The following is a 21,877-nucleotide window of genomic DNA, read 5'->3' as shown; positions in this document are numbered from 1 at the left end:
CCATACACCAAAATATGAAAAAGTTATTAGCGCAAGAAGACGGCAAAATGAAGAATTTTTTTTTTGTACAAGAGGTTTTAATTTTTGTAAATGTATGAAAACATTATAAAACCTATACAAATTTGGTATCCAAGTGATCGTATTGACCCAATGAATAAATTGGACATGTCATTTGGAGTGCACAGTGAAAGACGTAAAATCCACGCCCACAAGAATGCATTCAGAATTGTTTTCCCGCTTCCCAGTATATGGCATAGACAATTAAATGCCATCACTATGAAGTGCAATTTGTTACGCAGAAAACAAGCCATCACACAGCTCTCTACATGGAAAAATAAAAAAGTTATAGATTTTTGAAGGTGGGGTGTGAAAAATAAAGACGCAAAAACGAAAAAGGGCCTGGTCCTTAAGGGGTTAAACCAGTGCAGTAACCAACAATGTCTTATAGATACTACTTCGGGAATTCCTAGAACTGCATAGTTACTCAGTACTAAAAATTACAAGACCCTGGTATCGAAGTGTTCAAAGCTTTTCAGTATTGAAGTTTTGATGCATTGTGCAACTTTAACCCCTTAGCGCTCCGTGCTGTACTAGTACTGCACGGACTCCCATGATTAGCACCATACTAGTACGGCGATGAGCCGATGCCGGTTCGGCTTTGCACCGGAGCCGAGCTGGCATAAGGAGTCACAGGGTTTTATGGGTAATCTACTACTGACATCCCCAAGTCACGCCTGCCTTCGGAGTGGGCTCCAATCACGGGTGTTTAACCCTTAAATGCCGCGGTCATCACGACCGCAGCATTTAAACTGCCTTTGGGGGTTTTTTTCCCCACGATCGCCCCCCCACCACCACACCGTATTCGTTCCTATGGCATGGTCCCATTAGATGGCGTCATCTTAAAGGCCCAGTGTCAGCCTACATCAGTATTGCAGAGTATTATCATGAACAAGCAATCAGATGATTCCTTGTTCATGTCCTATAGTGGAACTAAATAAAAAAAAGTTATTCAATAAAAAATAAATTAATAAAAATCCCCATAAGCCCCAAAACATATAAAGAGACATATAATGCACAAATAAGTCTAAATCATAACACAAACCGTACTCATATTGTATAACCGCGTCCATAACAACCCGTAGAATAAAAGTAAATCATTATTGAACCCGCATGATGAACGCCGTAAAAAAATGTAAAAAACTTGCCAAAATTTAGATTTTTACCTATTTAATCCCACAAAAAATGCAACAAAAAGTGATAAAATATGTACTCCATAATGATACTGTTGCAAAAATGTTGCGATGCAAAAATGATGGATTTTTCCCCACATTAGGGTTTTATTTGGCAAATTTAGTAAAACATCAGAAAGAATATTTAAGTATGGTATCCCCGTAATCATATTGACCATTAGAATAAAGATAACATGATTATTAGGATATACAGTGAACACCAAAAAAGAGTAAAAAATCCAGTACAGAATTGATGCTTTTCTACTCCTGACCTCAAAAAAATTCATACATTTTCAACAATAGGGGAAAACAAAATGGTAACACTGGAAAAAGCATCTTGTCTCACAAAAGAAATGCCATCATATGGCCCCAATAACGAAAAAGTGAAAATTTTATAGCCTACAAAAGGAGCCAATGAAAAAACTAAAATCCTGGCAGCTGCCGGTCCCTCCTGCGCTTCACTGTGCGCCCATAAAACAAGTAACAGCCACATGTAGGGGGTTCCTGTACTCGGGGGAAATTACATAACAAATTCTATGGTGGGTTTTCTCTTTTTACCTTTTGAAAATGTGTACATTTTACGGCTAAATGAACGTATAACCACAGTTATTGCAAGCCTTAAATTTAGTAAGTGAGCAATTGTGATATTTCTTATACAGTGTACTGTAATTTATTATAATTCATAATAATTATGATTCTTCATTAACTCAATTTGCATACATTTGTTTACTACATTTTCCCTAGATTGCTGTTAAGAATACCCGAAAGAAAATTTCAGATGGTCGTTTTAGATAAACATGGTGTGGACAAAGAAAGATACGCTATTCCAATAAACAATTCGGACCTATTTACGCTTATTGATACCTTCCCCCTTCGAAAAGATGAGATGAAATTCCAGGCTGAAGTAGGACACACATGTATCTGACAGACAAGCATGGAGCATTGATAAAGTGATAGAGTTGCTGCTGCATATACCTGCTGTACAGATTTTTGTGAATTTCAACTTTCTATAGGTTTGCTCTTTATATCATAAATGCATGATTGGTGCCTGTTTTATTACATAAAATATCAATTACAGTCTATGGGATAAATTAACTGGGCAGTAAGGTTATTCTGCCAGTGCCTGGTATATACCTGGTGACTGGTCTATTGACACTATAGGTGCTGTCTAGTCTACTGAACAGTTATGAACTATTGTATGTTACACATCTTTTCTGTATTTCTTGCAAAGAGCATAGTCAAGGATGTAGCACGACCAGCCACTTTCATAAGGCACCTTTAAGTTTCAAAGGTGCATCAGCAATTTTGTATGGGGTGCGACCAGTTGATTTAAACCAGGACGCTGCATTTCCAACATTTTATTCTGTTGATAGTACCTTGAGACTTTGCTCTTATCACAGCTATCTTTTAAGTTGTGTTTATATTGACTGTTCTAAGGGTATCTTAAGGGTAAATATGGAGCTCAATAATACAAGTTGTACTTGCCTTCCTCCATTCCACCAGTTCCTTTGTTGCAGTCTTCCTATCCCCACTTATGCCAAAAACGTAAGGTTTTTATTTTTCATGCTGACTGGCCCCCAGATAATTTTCCAGGATTCCAGTAAAAACACATTTAAAGGACAGGGCATAGGCTATAGGATAAGCTATTAATATGAGATTGGTGAAGTGTGACACCTGGCTGCCTCACGAATCAGCTGATTCTAATGGACCTTGCTGGAGACAGATGGCTACATCCGTCATTCGATAATGGTTCAGGGTTACTGCAGACTCTCATCCATTGGATTGAATGGGAGCCAAGCCTGTTTGGCCAGTACATGACATACAGATTTGTCTGCTTCCGGCTCCATACAGTGCATATCAGCACTCCTGACAGCACTGCCATCAGATGATTGACAGGAGAGCCAGATGTCACTTATATGAATAGGATAGGACTGGAAAACTCCTCAGCAAGATTCACTTTAAAGAAGTGGCAGCATTTTTAGAAGAAAACAGATACAAGTTTCTAATTTTCTGACCCCCCCTCAAAGTCTTTGTAATTGCATATGTCATCATAACATGGCTTTAATACCATTTAGAACATAGTTATCACAGGAAAGACATAACATGCTTAGGGATATACAGTATGTACAGTTTTTTTTTCATTAAAGGTCATGTGACTATTTAAATACTTGTACAATTTGGGATTTTCTTGAGGACACATTTTTATGTATGAAAGCTTTAAATAAAATATTTTTTATGCAGAGGTGCTTTTGTATATTATATTGTGGAAGAGAAACGTGCATTATTTTCTGTGGATAAATAAAATATCTGTTGCAAGCAATTCTTGATGTTATTTTGTTTTTGCTTTACTCAAAGGGCTATTATGATTTCTCCAAATATTTCTTTTTGTGAAATCATAATTTTGAATATGCTTTCTGTATTCATTTTTCATAGTTAGTTTTCTATCAGTTCAGTTGGGGAGATTAACCAGGATTTTTACAAGCTCTGAAATAATCATAATACCTGGAATTGCAATTATTTTTCCCCTTATACACCTCCGCTTCAAGTGGGCTTGGAGGGATGTGAAGGGGCTGTTCCTTTCAAGTGCAGGTTATATCACAGGCAGGTATCTCGAAATTATCTGTCACAATGGGAGGGGCAATATTTAATCATGCACTGGCACATGAAGCACCAGTGTATGATAAATCCCCCCACAGTAGTGTGAGAAGTCATCAGAGATTGTGCATCTGTGTGTCCATCACATATGTAAGACTAAACAGTTAGGTTTACTACTAAATTGCTGCAAGCAGAGACCTTGAGAACAAAAAAGAATAGTTAATAGTACACTTGATACTTTTCATTACAAAAATTTTACATTTGCTGGAAACAGGTTACCGTACCATTTAAGTATTCCGTGAGAGCAGAGTATAAAACCTATGTTTAATGGGTATTCTAGAATTTGTTATATACTTATTCAACAAACCTTTGAAAATTAGTTGGATATTATATTTTACCATTTATTCTCTGACATAATTACTCTGGACCAGAGGGGTGTCAGCAGAACAGATGGAGATGTATTCTTCTATACTCAGGCTCCTTGGATGTGCAGTTTATTGCTATAGTGCAGGCTGAGTGTCATAATGGTTACATGCCCTTCCATCTACTGCTTTGTTATGGATGGGTGTGCCATCCAGATATGGGGGGATTAAAGGCACTGCAGAACAAGGCCAGGAGACATCGAAAATCAAAATGAATAAAGCTTTCATTAGAGTGCTTCTTATTGTCATAGTTCATGTAAATATGGTATCTATATAGTATGTATAGAGAAAATGTAACACAATTAGTGTATGCCAACTGTCTCACTAAACTGATTTAACTTTGGTCTACTTCTGTGTTTTCTCATTGTTTTCTCATTGACCCCAGGAGTAGCCTCTGTTCAGTGACAGCTGGCCTAATTGAGTAAAGGTATACTAGTAAATGACACTAAAGAGAAAAGCAAAGGATGTGGCTAGGAACCTAGCCCAGGTCACAGAAGATGAAATTCAGTCTTAGGCTATATGCACTCAAACGTATATTTTGGAGGAGTGCTAGTCATTGTTTTTCCATGGGTTCATGCACATTGCCATACTTTCCACAACCCAGTGCCAGCCAGAAATTATAGAGTAGGTCCTATTCTTGCCCATGTTTGTGGTTTAGGCAGTCTTTTTCTTTTGCCGGTTGACCTCACACACTGAAGAAACATGAACAACACACATTTGTGTGCAGGTAGTCTTAAACAGAAAACCGGGCGGAGATCAGGGGTGATATAAGAGGAACCGACATTCGGTTTTGGCTGCAACCTGGGCATATCACTGGATTGGTGATCAAACAGCTAATCCTGCAAATTGAGGCCCTTAGCAACTATCGGTGGCTATGATTGCCCAGGGGTGTCACATGGCCAAACCCAAATCTCAAATGCAAACATTGAGTCTGCTCATTTCTGTCTGTAAGCAAGGGCAGAAATTTGTCAAACGCACAAACTCTAAATAGATAGCTTGCAGGACACTACCAAATTAGAAATCTAAATTGCTAAGACACCTTTTTGAGTTAGAGTGCATTAAGTAACCCTGAGTGCACTGTTATTTAATAAAGAATGCAGAGAAAGGTGTAGCGATCACCATCGCAGGGTGTGTGAACACAACCAGTTTTTCATTTAGACAGTTTCATTACTGTCTCCAAATCCTTTAGGCTCTGTTGATATTGCAGCTTGCCACCTTTTGCTAATGCCTTAATAAACAAAAGGAACATTCATGGTACCTTTGAAGACAATATAGGTCAATATATGGTACAAGCCAAAGACATTTAAAAATAGGTAAAATACTAACGTTTTAGAATCAAAAATACTGGAAAATTATTTATTGAAACCATGTTCACATGTCAATGACATTTTAATTCAGGTAGATTTTAAGTAAATCTAAATTGCATCTAACATCGACATTCTGACTCAGAGGACTAAAATAACCAAAATATAGAATGTATGTACAGATCTCCTCCTGAGATTTATATGGCTCTCTAAACTCTAACCCAAAAAAAATTAAAGCAGAAATACTCATAACATACACATATACAGTATTGTTCTGCCAAGAGGGACACATTGTAGATTGATCCATAAGCAAGTGCATTGTAGTAAACTGACAAAATCCTCTACTTCCATATACTATATGTAATAAATAGACTGTACAATGAAATATGCTGACACTCCTTCATAACAAAATATTTTTTGTGGTACTAAATGCCTATTAATACCGAGGCTGAAATCTGTTTATTTCTCCACAATGCTATTTATAAGGATATCTTATAAAAGAGAAGATTAGGGTAAAAACGACACATTTTTTTTACAACATAAAACACGTAATTAATAATGACATCAAAAGTTTTGCCTTGTTGCCTATAGCGACCAGAGATGTTTTTACTTATATAATATAGAAGACATAAACTGAATTGGAACAAATACAATTAACCATCCCCTCCATTTTTGAATTCTGACACATTATTATTATTAATATATATATATTGCTGCTGATTATAGTTTTTCACAAATATACTTTGAGGAATATTGGCAGCAAACTGCAAATTTTAACTAAAAGCTGCTGAATGGAATATTAGCATAGGACACATGTATTCCATGTAGAGTTTTGTATTCATATGTTAAGGAGATGATCACAGTGCAGTGAGGATAACGGTGGACTTCAGGGATTTTAAAGAGGAAGGTGTTGGGTGTTGTGATAAGTGTACCACAGTGTAATATATAAGGGGCACGGTTTTTGTGGTGTGGAATCTCTGACAGAATTAATAAGTGTCTTTTTAATTTTTTGGCGTTGGAAAGTGGCGGAGAATAGAGCAAAAGCAAATAGTCTAGTAGAATAGAAACCTTCACTCAGAAATCTGCCAAGTCACGGCTCTCCACCTGTGGAAGTTCGCATGCTGATAATCCAGTGGAAAAAGTAGGCTCTCCACAATTCCTGGAATTGGTTAGGGTCCCATGAGGTGCTTGAAATCTTTAGATTGTATTATTGGCTAGTTCATCCTGGCTCTAAATGTTTATGGTAGTCACAATATTATGCACAATTCAAACAGCAGTCAAGGGACTGTACTGATATGTTGTGGTTCATTTGATATACTTGCTGTTATTTCTATAATGTTGCACTGTTCTTGTCTTCAAGAGTGACTGAGAAAACTGTCTACAGAGGCTCAAAGAAGAACAGATGCACTTGACTAGTTATATTAAGCAACGTCACAAGACATACACTACGTAAAGTCCTGTCTTGTTAGCACATGGATGTATTTCAGAGATGTGATCCATCCTTCTGTACAAATAATTTTTAAATATATAATAGAACGTTGTTTGATATTATGTGCTATAGAGAATTAAATTTTAAAAAGCAGAATACACTTTTAATATTATAAGGGTGTCCTATTGTGTTCTAATGTTAATGATGGGTAAAGTTAGAAGTTAGGAGAAAATGTAAATTGGATGAGATGTTTAATTCTAATCAGTTACGTCCCATCAAGTTTGGGTATCATATCATATCATCATATCATATGGTGTAGGTTTGCAACACTAGACTTGGACCTGGAACAGACTGGGCTTATGAAACTACATTATTTCATGACATTTAAACTTTCGCAGGTAAGAACAAGAACAGGATGACACAAAAAAATATATAAAAAAATATTGAGGTTAATAGCCTTTAAGAAATATCTCCCAGTGTGTCAAGCAAGAAATACTGCATATCACAGGTATGTTTCTGAGGGCGGTTTCATACTCCTGTGATCAGCCCAGAAATAACGGACCATGCAGTCTCCTGTTTAAGGAACCGATTAAACGGCTGAGGATGAAAATTCTTACATCATAGTGACATATGATGCAAGGAGTCGGTTCACGAAACCCGAACACATCGCGTGCCTCACAGACTGACCAAGGCAGTATGAAACTGCCCTAAAGATGTAATTGGCACTACATCAAAATACATGCAGGGAATCAATCAAATATACAAATCATGGTAACCACCCTCTTGTAGGCATGGTAGTAGAATCTTAAGAAGTATTACAGTAAAGTGAAAATAAGAGAATCATGTTGACCATAAACTAAATTATAGCCTGCTTATATTTTGTGCTTGAATTTATCTTTATATCTAACTGCTCTGGTTGGTCTTGGTTCTGGCCATGGTGGATCTCAGCATGAGGGTTCCTTCTACTAATGTACCAGCATTGTCCATCATCTTTTGCCACAAATATTTTTCTTCTCCCTGCGCATCCATCCAGGTAACTTCATTTCCATAACTTGTACCTGCAAAATGAAAAGTGAATTTAATATTTATCTTAGCATGACTGGATAACCAGATCCTGCACCTGTATGTACTAGATTACATGCAAAGTTTCAACCACCTTTGGAAATTTATTCATAGACTACTAGAAAAACCACTTGCACACATGGCACTACCTACTCGCCTTCTAATTATCTAGTCTAGTTCGAGTAATAGAACATGATGCACTCTACTTGTGATCCTTGGATGAATCATCTCCTGTCCGGCTTCGTATAAACTGTAAGGTAAGTAGGAGAGAAGGGCCAGCGGATTCAGCAACTGCAGCATCTTAATGAGTTTCCTTGCTGGGGTGAGTGTTTTACTATCAACTCCAAAGACATACTGTATGTAAACTGTTCCTGCTCATTCCATATCTGACCACCAACCCTCATACTTTAATTATTCAATTAATTTATGGTCAGATAATGTTAGACGTATCCCAGAGATTGGACTGCTGTCAATCTCTGGAAGACAGCTCTATGCCCCACTAGAAGCTCAGTGGGTAGAAGCTTTGAACCATATAATGAGGATGGAGGAGATAAGAGCTGTAGAGGGTTTGACAAGACTCTCAGATCGCTAGATTCACTAAGATATGGGTTCCCTGGATTGACTTCTGTGGTATTACGGAGTTTGCCACTTGGGTGATGGGCTGGTGGCCCCTCTAGTCTCCTGCATACCTGGACAGTAGTAAGGTAGTGGACAATCTTATTCCCATCCCCCCCTCTGCCCCTACATGTCTTACCCTATTTGTTTCAACTCTTCCTCCCAGTGCCGACCGTGTTTCCCTTTGTCTTTCCGTTTCTTTATGTTTTTGGTTTTTTTTAAATCAGGTAACTTTTATTAAAGCATATGTGTTTTACAGCATACATATACAGATATCACAAGTTTAACTGTAAAAATGAAGCATTAGTTCTGTACATACAATCATCCCCCCCCCCCTCCCAGGTCTGGCTGTATCATGCTCCTCAAGAAGCATCCCATAATCCATCTCCCAAAGAGCTATCTCCTTCAACCTCAGTACACCTTTTCCCTCCCAATTCCATCTATCCTATATGCCCTTTGCCATCTCCGAATCAGATCTTCTGTTCCCATTCCTGGGCACTCCAGCCATTTTCTTCATTGTTTCCCAAATTTCTTTACTGCATCTCTCTTCAGGTATACTCCCAATTCCATCTTAATTGTGTTATTAAGTGAGCTTTTAATTTCTGACATCCTCGGCGGATCAGCATCCAACCAATGCCTCGCAATGGTCTTACGTACTTGATACAACACCTTAGCCACTGCCGTTTGTTCTGCCCTAGTGACATCTACCTCGCCCACAAACCCCAATACACACACTTTAGGATCTTGCTGAATCTGAACACCATACACTTTTTGTATTAAACGCTGGGTTTTATTCCACAACCCCCTTAGCTCCGGGCATGCCCAGAACATATGTAGTATGTCAGCCCCCTCAGCTAAGCATCGCGGGCAGTTTGAGTCCGCCCTCAACCCCATCTTATACAACACTACCGGGGTTCTATATGCCCTGTGTAAAAGAAATAGTTGGGACCGCGGCTGCGCTACATTCAAGGATAATTTGTGCGGAGACTCTAAAATCTCATCCCATTCATCATCCGGCAATTCCCCGACCTCCAGGTACCATTTCTTCCTTGTTATGTTCATCAGATCACCCAGCCGTTTATCCAATATTGCACCATATAGTATTGATATAAGACTCCTCATATTCTGAGCTTGCACTACCCCTGTCATGACTCCCAATGGCGAAAACTGTGTCTCAGCTGCAAGTATTGATAAAACATGTTCCTGGGCACTTCAAATTCCTCCTCCAATTGACTAAAGGACTTAAGGTTGGATCCGTCATACACCTGTCTTAAATATTTTACCCCCTTCTATTTCCAACTTTGAAAATTATCCAACATGTATACCTCCCCCAAATATGGATTATTCCATAGCGGAGTATATTTTGTCCAAGGTCCTATCCCCATCAGCTGTTTGTAGACCTTCCAAATTTTTAGCATCAATACTAATGTTGGGTATCGATTTCCTTTGCTCCCCATCTTCCCCGCCTCTAATGCAGCCACTGGATCCAACGCTTCCCCAAAATGCCTAACTACTACGGGGCACCAGGACTCCTCACCCGGTCTCTCCCACCCTCCAAAGTGCTGGCACTGAGCTGCCATATAATATGCCCACGCATCCGGGACTGCCAACCCCCCTTTATGCTTAGGCAATTGCAGTTTCTCCAATTTTATTCTAGGCACACCCTGCTTCCAGATTAAGTCCTGAAATAGGCTATGGGTCTTTTTAAACCAAAATTTCGGTATCCACAACGGGGCATTATGTAAAATATATAAAAATTGTGGCATTAATATCATCTTGATTAAGTTTGCCCGGCCTAAGGCCGATATAGGTAATTTATTCCACACCTGGACCCTAGAGCGCGCCTCCTTTAGTAATGGCACTAAATTCAATTCAACATAATCCGATATGTTCCTAGTGACTCGGATTCCCAAATATTTAAATTCCTCCACCATCGGAATTTCACCCTCCTGTATCAGTTCCGAACAGTTTCTGGACAGAGGAAGCATCGCCGACTTCGGCTAATTAATCCGGATACTGGAAAAACTCCCAAAATGCTCCAGCACCTCCATTATTACTGGCATTGCAGTCTGAGCCTCCGCCAAGAATAAAAGGACATCGTCTACATATAATGCAATCCTTTCTTCCCCCCTGTATATCTGAACCCTTTTAAGGCTGGATGTTGTCGAACTATACAGGCCAGAGGCTCAATAGCTAGAGCAAACAAAAGGGGTGATAGAGGGCACCCCTGCCTTGTTCCTCTCTGTAACTGAAATTGTTCAGAGACCCCTCCGTTCGTCCTCACATTTGCCACTGGTGATTTATATAGCAACCGGACCCACTGTATGAAATTGAGATCAAACCCTAGCTTCTATAATACTGCCCATAGGTACTCCCATTCTATACTATCAAAGGCCTTGGCGGCATCTAAGGATACCACCGCAGCTCCATCTTTGTCACCCTCTACAGCCTGTAGATTCAGAAATAGTCTCCGGAGATTCAATGCCGTTGATTTGGAGGGGATAAACCCTGATTGATCCCGGTGCACCACAGCCCCACTACCATGCCTAACCGATTCGCCAGTACCTTGGCTAACAATTTAACATCTGCCGTCAGGAGAGAAACCGGCCTATATGACTCCGGCAACTTTGCATCCTTCCCCTCTTTAAGGAGCACTACTATCAGTGCCTCATAACAGGAAGCTGGCAGGTTACCCTGCTCCATACTTTCTTTCAACGTTTCTAACCATTGCGGTAGTAGTATCTCCCCAAACTCTTTAAACACTTCTATGGGAAGTCCATCCATCCCTGGTGCCTTATCATTGGCCATACTCCCCATTGCCTGTTCCAACTCTTCCAGAGATATTGGGGTTTCCAGCATTTCCCTTGCCTCTGCATTTAGTCTGGGCATGCGCACCCCTCCTAAATAAGAGTCCAGTTGTTCCCTTGAATAATTGGCCCGGGAAGAATACAGTTGTTTATAATAAGTACTCAATACCTCTAATATCCCTGTCGCATTCGTCACTTCTCTCCCTTCAACATTCTTCAGTCCATAAATATATGAATTAGTCCTCCGGGCATTTGCCATCCTGGCCAACAGTTTCCCCGTTTGTTCCCCCTCGGCATAGAATTGTTCCTTCAAAAACATTAGCTTGTTCTCTGCCTGCTCTTTTAACTGTTTTTGCACTGCTATCCACCCCACCTCCGCCTCTCATGTGCCATTTTGAATATGTTGCCCTTCTGCTTCCCTCACTCTATCCTGTAGCTCCATTCCAATTTCTCTAGATTTAGTTTTAACCTTTTTAATTTCCCTCGCCAGAGCCCCTTGCAGGAACATTTTCATAGCGTCCCATAGAACCACTCTAGAGACAGATCCCTCATTATATTCCAGATATTCCTTCAAGCTGTCCTTTACCGTCATCCCATTGATCAATCGCAGCCAAAAAGCATTCATGCGCCACCCACCCTTAACACGGTCCCCCCCCCCTGCAGTTTACTGTCAGTAAGATAGGGGAATGATCCAACAATGCCCTTAGCAGGTATTGTATGTCCACCACAGCTGACATTGCCCGTTCCGTACCCAGAATCATATCTATTCGAGATAGGAGCCATATGTAGATGAAACACATGAATATTGGCGTACTTCTTCATTACGCTCCCGCCACAGGTCATGAAGGCCTATCTCCTCACACCACCTCCCCGGGGAAGTCAAAGTATTCGTTCCTCCACCCCCTCCATTATTTAATCTGTCCTTTCCTTCGCATAATACTTTATTAAAGTCCCCTATTATTAGCCAGGGCACATCCGGCAATACCTCTAATTTCTTCAGCAGTTCTCGCAGCGGTACACAAGAGTACGGCGGCGGAATATACAATACCACCACTACGCATTCCCAATGGTATACTCGGCAATGTACCACCACAAACCTCCCTTCTGAATCGGAGTAAGAAGAATAAAGTGTAAACGGAAGTGATTTAGCTATCAATAGGCTTACCCCCCTAGAATATGTGGTGTGGAAAGCGTGGAAACTATGCCCCACCCAAGCCCTGTGAATCAAAGACACAGTGGGGCAGATTTATCAAGCAGTCTGAAAGTCAGAATATTTCCAATTGCCCATGGCAACCAATCACAGCTCCCCTTTAAAATATTCATGAGCACTGGTGAAATGAAAGCTGAGCTGTGATTGGTTGCCGTGGGCAACTGGAAATATTCTGACTTTCAGACTGCTTGATAAATCTGCCCCAGTATCTCTTGTCAAGTGGGTTTCCTGCAATCCTATCATTGTTGCAGAACTATTCCTTATATAGTCAAATATGGCCCTCCTTTTCTTTGTGCATCCCATGCCCGAACATTCCAGCACAGCCCCTTAAAGCTCTCCACCATCATTCCATATTACCCATCTACCCCCCTTTCTATTTCCCCTAAGTAGATAGCTCCTGCTCCACCTGTCCAGCCAGACCAAACTCAAACCCCCCCCCATCCCTACCCTCCAACTCCCCCAACCTAAACAGTTCTTCCCTCCAAAGAGGAACAGGGCAAACATTTAGCATCCTAGCACATATATACATGGTACATTGCATACCCAATCTCAATTCACTTTTCCTCCACATTCTCCGGGGAATGTCTATTCCTTCCCAAACACTCCGCCGCCTCTGCTGTTATACATTGTGGCTCCACCACCCAGCCACATTCTATGCAGCTCCCACCTGCGCTACTACTATTAAGGTAGCAGCATCACATATTCATATTAACCAGGTAACTAAAGGGAAAAAAAACCCTTTTGTTAAGACATATATTGAACTTATAGCAAGGATATATAGAAGCCCCCCTCAGAGCTCTTAGCAAAGTTCCCTTCAGTGGACCTCCACTCCACCTCTTCCTGTCCAAGCAGCTGATCAGACCCCTCCTGGGTCTTCCGGTCGTCCCCTCAATCGGGCCTCATGAGTGTCCAGCCATTGCAGCTTCGCTCTAGGTATCAAAATATGAGATATCAAAAAAATGAGTGGTACCAAGAGCCATTACTCGCAGCCTTGCCGGATACAACATGGAATATGCAACATCCAAGGCCCTCAATCGCCGTTTAATGTCCAAGAATTGCATCCGCTTCTTTTGGACTTCAGCTGAAAAATCTTGATACAAGGCCACTCTCACCCCGTTCACCAGGATATCATTTCTATCTCGGGCCATGCGTAGAATCATATCACGGTCTTTAAAATGCAACAGCTTGATGAGTACAGGTCGTGGTGGTCTACCAGGCTGTAGTGGTCTTGTGGGTACTCTATGAGCTTATTCTACTGCAAATAGTGGAGTTAAGTTCTCTCTTACAAAGGTCTCCCCAAGCCACTTTTCAAAATACTCATCCGGGTTCTGACCTTCCACCTTTTCCGGCATTCCAACTATCCTCACATTGTTGCGACGCAACCGATTCTCCAGGTCATCAGCTTTTGCTTGTAAGGCTATCACGGCCTGGGATTGCTCTCGTACTTTCTGCCGTAGAGGGGATATTACTCCTTCCACCTCTCCAATTCTGGCCTCCACCACAGTCGTCCTTTCCGCAATTTTATGGATATCTTGCCGCATCAGCAGAATGTCCTCTTTCAGGCTATCCACGCGGCCTGTCAATTTCAGCAGTGTAGATATATATGTTGCACTGCTCTAAGAATATCAGCCAAAGTGGGTTCAGTCTCAGTATCCGATTCTTGGGGATCATCTCCCTCTTCCTGCACTTCTGTGGGTGCTGTCCCTGCATCCTCCTCCTCCGACATTGAGTCCTGCAGGACTTCATATCTGGAGCCTGGGGACTTACTTGACGTCGCTGCCTGGGACATGCTGCTGCTGCCTCCCCTTCTCCATTCCTGGTGCCGCACGTGCGAAGCCGCTCAATCTGGCAGCGGTCTCCGCCCGCAGTGACCGCTCCATGCGCTCCCCCTGTGTGTTCCGGGCGCCATCTTGGGAGCTGCGCTCCCTGTGTTTCTCCCCCGGCTTATTGCGCCTGCCGCCCGGCATTGCTCGATCAGAGGGGTCTTTTGTCTCACTGCCGCGGCTCTCCCCGATGTCCCTGTCACTTTTCTGGATCCTGGCACGGTGCAGGTGGGTGCTACAGGATGCTATCAGGATTCGGGTAGTTGAGCTCTGGTGCCGTGCTGCCTACTCCATTCCCCGCTAGGCCACCCAGTTTCTTTATGTTTGTATGGTTTGTGATATGTTTTTTTTCCAAGTGTCAAGGACTAAGATATTCTTATCTTTTATAAACATAATGGGAGATAGCAGTTTAGAAGCCATAGATTTGTGTAGATACATGAAGCTGAGGCACCCCACTTATGGTTTACATAACAATTGCATACGTTCTCTCTGTGTTTACTATTACAGGTGATACTTGTGTAACTTTTATAACTGACCATTGTTTAATTTCTCACAACTATGTACAGGCAGTCCCTGGGTTACATACAAGATAGGGTCTGTAGGTTTGTTTTTAAGTTGAATTTGTATGTAAGTCGGAACTGTATATTTTATCATTGTAATCCCAGACATAACTTTTTTGGTCTCTGTGACAATTGGATTTTAAAAATGTTGGGTTGTCATAAGAAACAATATTAACACTAAAGCTTCATTACAGACACCTTTGATAAGTGTTACAGCTGATCATTGTAGCCTAGGACTGAAGTACAATAAATTACCAATATCCAGAGGTCCGTTTATAACTAGGGGTCTTATGTAAGTCGAGTGTTCTTAAGTAGGGGACCGCCTGTATTTGACAAATTTCAATAAAATGTATTGAATAATAATTATTCAATTACTATATAATAAAAACCGTCCGCTGCAAGCCCCACTTTGAATTCCGCGGAAGTAAAAGTCCTGATTCAACAACAGCAGCTTAATTCATTTCACATTGCAGGTTTTTTTCACAACATGTAGAAGAACTCTCATCCTCTATTCTTTCACTGTAAATCACAGCTGGTAAGCAGCCAGCAATTCTGCTAACCTACAGTGCAGTGTGTGCCCCCAGCCTTCAAGAGATTTTGCTAATTTATATAAATTTACTTGAATCTAGTAGATACCACATTTTGTTTATCAATTATACAGATGACCTGCCACCAAGTACAAAATTCTCAATGTCTATTTTATTACACATGTGACAATTTTGTATTTCTTAAAATCCATCCAGCCATTCAAAAGGCACCCAGGAGTTTCTTATGAGAATCACTTCATACTAGCCACCGGGAGGGTAACCTTTTAATTTCATACAGTGCACAGAGACATCCCTTCATTAAAAGGTTACTGCCCCATGACTAGTGTGAAGGCACCCATATGTGACAGCATCTATATATTATGATGGCCCCACCATAACAAAGTTACAGACACTTAACAGACACTCCACTTTAATACATATCAGACATATAACCCTTTAAAGGGAAACTGTCACCTGGGACCTAATTTTCACTAAAGATGGGTTGCAGAAGCCCATTACAGCTGCATTGCAAATATGTATTCCTGCTTTCTCTAAGTATTTGCATTACAATATAATTGTGTGTTACCTTGCATCCTGACAGAATCCTCTGTGTAGTCCCAGGGGTAGGGCTTTGGTTTGGATGCATTTCAAAAAACAACATGTGACTTGTCTGTGCTGCAGACTGCTCTGCTATTAGCCCCCGCCTTTGTGCTCATGCACAGCTCCTCCGTCCTGTTTCTTCACAGAGCTCACATCCTGGTGAGGTGACATCAGTGGGAGAGGGAGGGGCTGTATAGAAGCACAAAGGTGGGGGCCAAGAGAATGAGCAGCCTGCAGCACAGACAAGTCACATGTTGTCTTTTGAAATGCATCGAAACCAAAGCCCAACCCCTAGGACTACACAGAGGATTCTGTCATGGTGCAAGGTAAGTTAGAACACACAATTATATTGTAATGCAAATGCATAGAGAAAGCAGAAAGGAAGAAATCTTTGCAATGCAGCAGTAATGGGCTTTTACAATCTGGCTTTAGCGAAAATGAGGTCCCTGGTGACAGGTTTCCTTTAACCTCCAGTGGCGAGGTAAAATTTAGAGGGAGATTTCCTTTAATTCACAAAAAAACTGAATAGGGTGCAAGGTAAGTTGTAACACACAGTTATATTGTAATGCAAATGTTTAGAGAAAGCAGAAAGGCATATTAGGAATGCACCTGTAATGGGCTTTTTTCTACCTGCCTTTAGTGAAAATGAGGTCCCTGGTGACAGGTTCCCTATAAATGTCATAGACAGTAGCAAGCACAGTATTTCAGGGGCTGGCTTGACATTACCCATGTGGATTCGTATTCCTGTTATTAGATCTCTGGGTGCTGATACATCACCATGGCAGCTAGAGCCTACTTAGAGCCTACTTCAGATGCAGATTTTGATGCCCAAATCAGGAGTGGAGTGAAAATAGAGGAGGAGTAGTACTTCTTAATGATACTTCCTCACCCATTAACATCCACACCTGCTTTTGGCTTCAAAAACTGCATCTGGAAAAACTAAACGTGTGGCTGTACCCTTCTATGTTAAAATACCCTATTAGTAATTTAACTACAACCGAACTATATAGGTCCAAATGGCTTTTTAATGTAGGGCAGAAACACCAAAAAAACCTTCCAAAAGATACCAATTGTTGGGGTTAAAAATAAATGTTCAATTCCCACAATTTCTCAGCATTCCATGGCAGTATTGATGATAGAATATGGGAGCTTAAAGGAGTGCTACAGGCGCTATGATGTTTTCAAAATGTTCAAAAGAAAGCTTTTAATTTTTTATCACAATTTTCCTTCAAATGCAAAGACATTACTGAAGTCAAGCTGCAAGCTTGCATTTTTAATGGATTGTACACTTTGATGAGAGTAAGACCAAACTAAGAAACTAGTAGTCAATGATGACATAATATCTGCAGAAATATAGGAAAAGAAATTCACACTATCAATGAAAGCTCCTGGATTGCAATGCAAAGCCTGTAATAGAGTGAACGGACCATGCACAATTACTAATGTCTTCTAATCCTACAGAGGTGTCTTATCACAAAGGACTGAACGTTTATACCCCTTCTGCACCCACTTTATTTATGCCACTAATTTAAATACAGAACAATTAAGTTCATAGCTATTAATAAGAAATACTTTTGTAGGACTCAGCAACTGTCGGCAAAGACTAATAGAAACTAACTTTGCAGTTCTAATTAAGTATTCATTAAATTAGCCTTACAGAAATTAACAAGAGGAAACACTGCTTTTGCAGGCTGGTTGGGGAGCGCTTAAAGGGAACCTGTCACCAGGAGACCCATTTTTAGCACTCCCCCAGTCCCCACAGAGCATAGTACATACACCGCCAAAGTGTTTTTGTATAAAAAATAGGTTTTACAGAAAAAAAGATATGTTATATTTTACCTTTCATTAGCATCTGCTGTGTGACTAGGCAGTTGCCAAAAGGGAGGGTCTGAAAAGGAGCAGTCCCCCCCCCCACCCCCACCCTTGGGAAACATGTGACCTTTTCAAATATATGAATAACTCCCGACACTCGGGATTGGCTGTAGAGGAGCAGGGGGCACCGCTAAGCCAAGTGATGGGTGTTTTCATATATTTGAAAAGGTCACATGTAGTAGCTGTTCCCCAAGGGTGGGGCGAAAACTGCTCCTTTCCAAACCCTCCCTTTTGGCAACTGCCTAGTCACACAGCAGATGCTAATGAAAGGTACAATATAACATATCTTTTTTCCTGTAAAACCAATTTTTTATACAAAAACACTTTGGCAGTGTATGTACTATGCTCTGTGGGGACTGGGGGAGTGCTAAAAATGGGTCTCCTGGTGACAGGTTCCCTTTAAGTTTCGAGCTTTAAGGGCAGTCACATGATACATTAACCGGGGCTGCGACGTGAGGTTAAGTGAGTTGGGGTTAATTCTGGGTGTATTAAAGTTGAAATTGGAGTAAATGTATTGATTCCAACTGTTGTATTAAAATACAGTAAAATGATGAAATATTATGCTTTGGTGTTATTGTACTGGTTGCTATGTACTTTACTTCTTGGAAACCTTTAGTCTCAGACTTAGTAATAATGTAAAGCCCATGAAATATATGTATGATTGTTTAAATATATATTATGGGTTATGTACTTACAAAAAAAGGTCAGTGATTAAAGAAGGAATTAGAGTTACAGCTAAAGTTTGAGTCAAAATGTAGAAAAAGAGGCGTTAGAAGACCTCTAAATAAGAGCTTATTCACACATAAGGTTTTTTTTTTACCTTACTAGTGATTTTCACTGATGTTCTACTGAATCATTCTTTCCATTTGCTTTTTCACATGTGCGTTTATTTCCACTCATCCATTGAGAACATTTTTAGAGCCTGTCCAATTTCTTTCAGAAAAAAACAATGGGTCCACAGTGCTTTCAGTTTTCTTCACTGATGATGCAGGGGAACCAGGTGTTTGGTCTTCTAATTAATGTGAATCATCATTTTTATTTTTGCGGGCCCAAACTAACTCTTGTATTATTTATTTCCACACATTCCACCCTTACCTTTACCTGTTTCTATTTTCTAGCTGCACTATGCCAAAACATAACTTTGATCTTGATGCAGTCTACGAGCGTTCCCCTCTCAGATTTGTTATAATGGCCACCAGATTCTGCATTCCCATGCTATTTAAAATTCAGAATCTCGTCGCTTTCCTCTTAGGATGTACACGAGGACCTACCCACATCTCTCTGAGCTTCATATGAAAATTTCATGCCACCTGGACGCCCTGCATGGCCTACCGACTATCGGAGGCATTCAGATCCCTGTTGAATTATCCTCCTTGGTGAGGTCTTTACCTGCTTACTGTGCTTACCTCTGAGTAGCCCAAACGCCTTCCTACTGGATGGTACGCCTTCTTTCCTAACTTCACCTCCCTTAATTTTTTCTTTAGTTTATCACTTGCCTTAATTATTTGTGTATTCTTTGTATAGTATCAGTATATTATCTTTACTTGTGTTTTTTTAGTTTGTCTGCTTGGAAACTGCCTTGGTGTCAGTAATCTTACCTGTTTTTGTATTTCACCTGCATATATTCTTATAGAAAATGTTTAAAATGTAGCACGGCGAGCACACGTTGGCACCAAGGAGAGAAGGGGGGGTTGAGCGCTGCTCTCCCCTGCATAGAGAAACATGGCGCACGGTGCTGTATTCCAGGGTAAGATAGGACATGTCCTATCTTTCTCCCAGCTACGTAAAGGTATGGTGCCGCTCATGTGTATCACCGTATCGCTCCATATGGAGCAGTGTGCCCATTACCTGCCAATGGGGGACGTATATCCGATGTATATACTTTGGCAGTCCCCGGGTTACATACAAGATAGGGTCTGTAGGTTGTTCTTAAGTTGAGTTTGTATGCAAGTCAGAACTGTATATTTTATCATTGTAATCCCACCCGAAACTTTTTTGGTCTCTGTGACAATTGGATTTTAAAAATGTTGGGTTGTCATAAGAACCAGGATTAACAATAAAGCTTCATTACAGACACCTTTGATAACTGTTACAGCTGATCATTGTAGCCTAGAACTAAAGTACAATAAATTACCAATATCCAGGGGTCCGTTTGTAACTAGGGGTCGTATGTAAGTCGAGTGTTCTTAAGTAGAGGAACGCCTGTATATACGTCCACCAACGGCCATCTGAATGCAGCCTTGGGGGGGGACATTTGTGGTGACAAATGCCCTTTAGTTAATCTACCCATTGGATATCTTTTCACCCAATCACATTAATACTAACTGATACCAATACAAATAGTTTAGTAAGCATTAGTTCTATAGAGCTATTACTTACCGCTTCCACATCCTAAGCAGACTCCACCCAAAAATATGTTACTTGATAATGATTCCTTATCCCATACTGTGAGCTCCAGGCAGACATTCTGCAGGTCACTGGGCTGAAGGTTTGTAAAGGAGAAGGTGTGGTTCCACTGAGGGTTCACAGACTTTTTAATTATAGGGGTTTTGTGCTTTGTCGATTTGTTGTCATCTGGCAGCAGATATCTGAGGAATGTAACAGCCTATTAAATTTTTTTATTTAAACATTAAAAAAATACAAATTCCAAAAACTAAAAAACGTCACCATCTATCTTTCTGTGTCTATGTACAGTATACAAGTGTGAAAGACTCTTAAGCAAAGTGCACTGCAAAATATAACTGTCAACAATACACATGTACAATAATTAAAGGCAACCTGTCATCATGACAGGCCTAATAAACCACTGCCAATATATAAAGCAGCGTAACACCATCTAGTTTTGTTTCTTTCCAAGCTCATTGTGGTGGCATCATCCAGAAAATAAACTTTGAAGTGAGAAGTAAATGGTCGTATAAAATTAAGGAGGTGGAGAGTTTAACATTGAAGCTAAGGTGGGGAGCGCTGAGCGCCTTCTGCACTGTGATTGGCATCATGCATGGGACTTCGGAAGATCTGGTTAGAAAATTCTCTGGATGCAGGAACATCAATTACACTTTCTGAGGAAGAGAGAGCTTGACTTCAGTGTTAAAATCCCTAGCTCCTTGACTTTATACAACCAATTTACATCTCACTTCAAAGTTGATTTTTTTGGACGATACCATCACACAATGTGGTGAAAGAGACAAATCTGGAAGGTGTTCAGCTGCTTGGCGACATACAGGTAGCAGTTTATTAGGTCAATTTCTGATGACAGATCCTCTTTAATTCAGAAAACAAAAATTTTCAAAATAAAGAAACATGCACACAATGTTGAGGAGAATTAAAACCATCAGTGGCCAAAAATCATCGGAAAATAATCCATAAGCAGCAGTGCATCTGGATGATCATTGCCCCATTCAGTAAGTTATCAAGGGAACTATATTCTCATGATCAAAATATCCCCTGTGTGAATCAACCTAGGTGATGATATATTATTTAGAATAAACCTAAATTATGGCATTCATGCATTTGTGTTACTCAATGAAGAGATGTGGTTTTACAACAGATGGCAGTCACAGGCTGTTGACCTGTAAACATATAGATCTAAAAAGAATATGTACATCAAGCCTTACCCTTTAACAAACGTGTCTGATGTACCACCTGATTTTACAGCAGTGAGATTTTTGGCCTCCTTAACAAGTACTTCAAGTATTCCTCCCGTAGGCATTGGAATTTTCTTTGACTTCCTGAAACTTTTTTTTCCTGTCAAATTGTAAAGTTATGATTTATTAATTGTCTCCATATGTCCAGACTGGATAAAAAAAAAGTCTATGGGAGATA

At 40.5% G+C, this 21,877-nt stretch overlaps 2 protein-coding genes across 7 annotated transcripts in view; one reads left to right on the top strand and one right to left on the bottom strand.

Annotated features, from left to right (window-relative positions):
• The window catches only part of SRPX (sushi repeat containing protein X-linked), an 83,465-nt gene extending 79,916 nt beyond the window's left edge, over positions 1-3,549 (top strand). For both annotated transcript variants that reach the window (XM_072137806.1, XM_072137805.1), the window contains one exon: positions 1,974-3,549. In XM_072137806.1, coding sequence (XP_071993907.1) covers positions 1,974-2,154 — 181 coding nt within the window. In that variant the 3' untranslated portion in view covers positions 2,155-3,549. The remainder of the gene's footprint in view (positions 1-1,973) is intronic.
• A 1,793-nt stretch (positions 3,550-5,342) lies between these two features.
• Positions 5,343-21,877, bottom strand: part of SYTL5 (synaptotagmin like 5) — a 158,613-nt gene continuing 142,078 nt past the window's right edge. For all 5 annotated transcript variants that reach the window (XM_072137799.1, XM_072137803.1, XM_072137801.1 and 2 more), the window contains 3 exons: positions 21,670-21,799; positions 20,435-20,643; positions 5,343-8,037 (listed from right to left, as the gene is read on the bottom strand). In XM_072137799.1, the coding sequence (XP_071993900.1) occupies positions 7,883-8,037; positions 20,435-20,643; positions 21,670-21,799 (494 nt within the window). In that variant the 3' untranslated portion in view covers positions 5,343-7,882. The remainder of the gene's footprint in view (positions 8,038-20,434; positions 20,644-21,669; positions 21,800-21,877) is intronic.

The sequence above is a fragment of the Engystomops pustulosus genome, chromosome 2, assembly GCF_040894005.1.
Source record: "Engystomops pustulosus chromosome 2, aEngPut4.maternal, whole genome shotgun sequence".
NCBI lineage: Eukaryota > Metazoa > Chordata > Amphibia > Anura > Leptodactylidae > Engystomops > Engystomops pustulosus.
The sequence above is the reverse complement of the archived record's forward strand: the minus strand, read 5'-3'. Positions and strand labels throughout refer to the sequence as shown.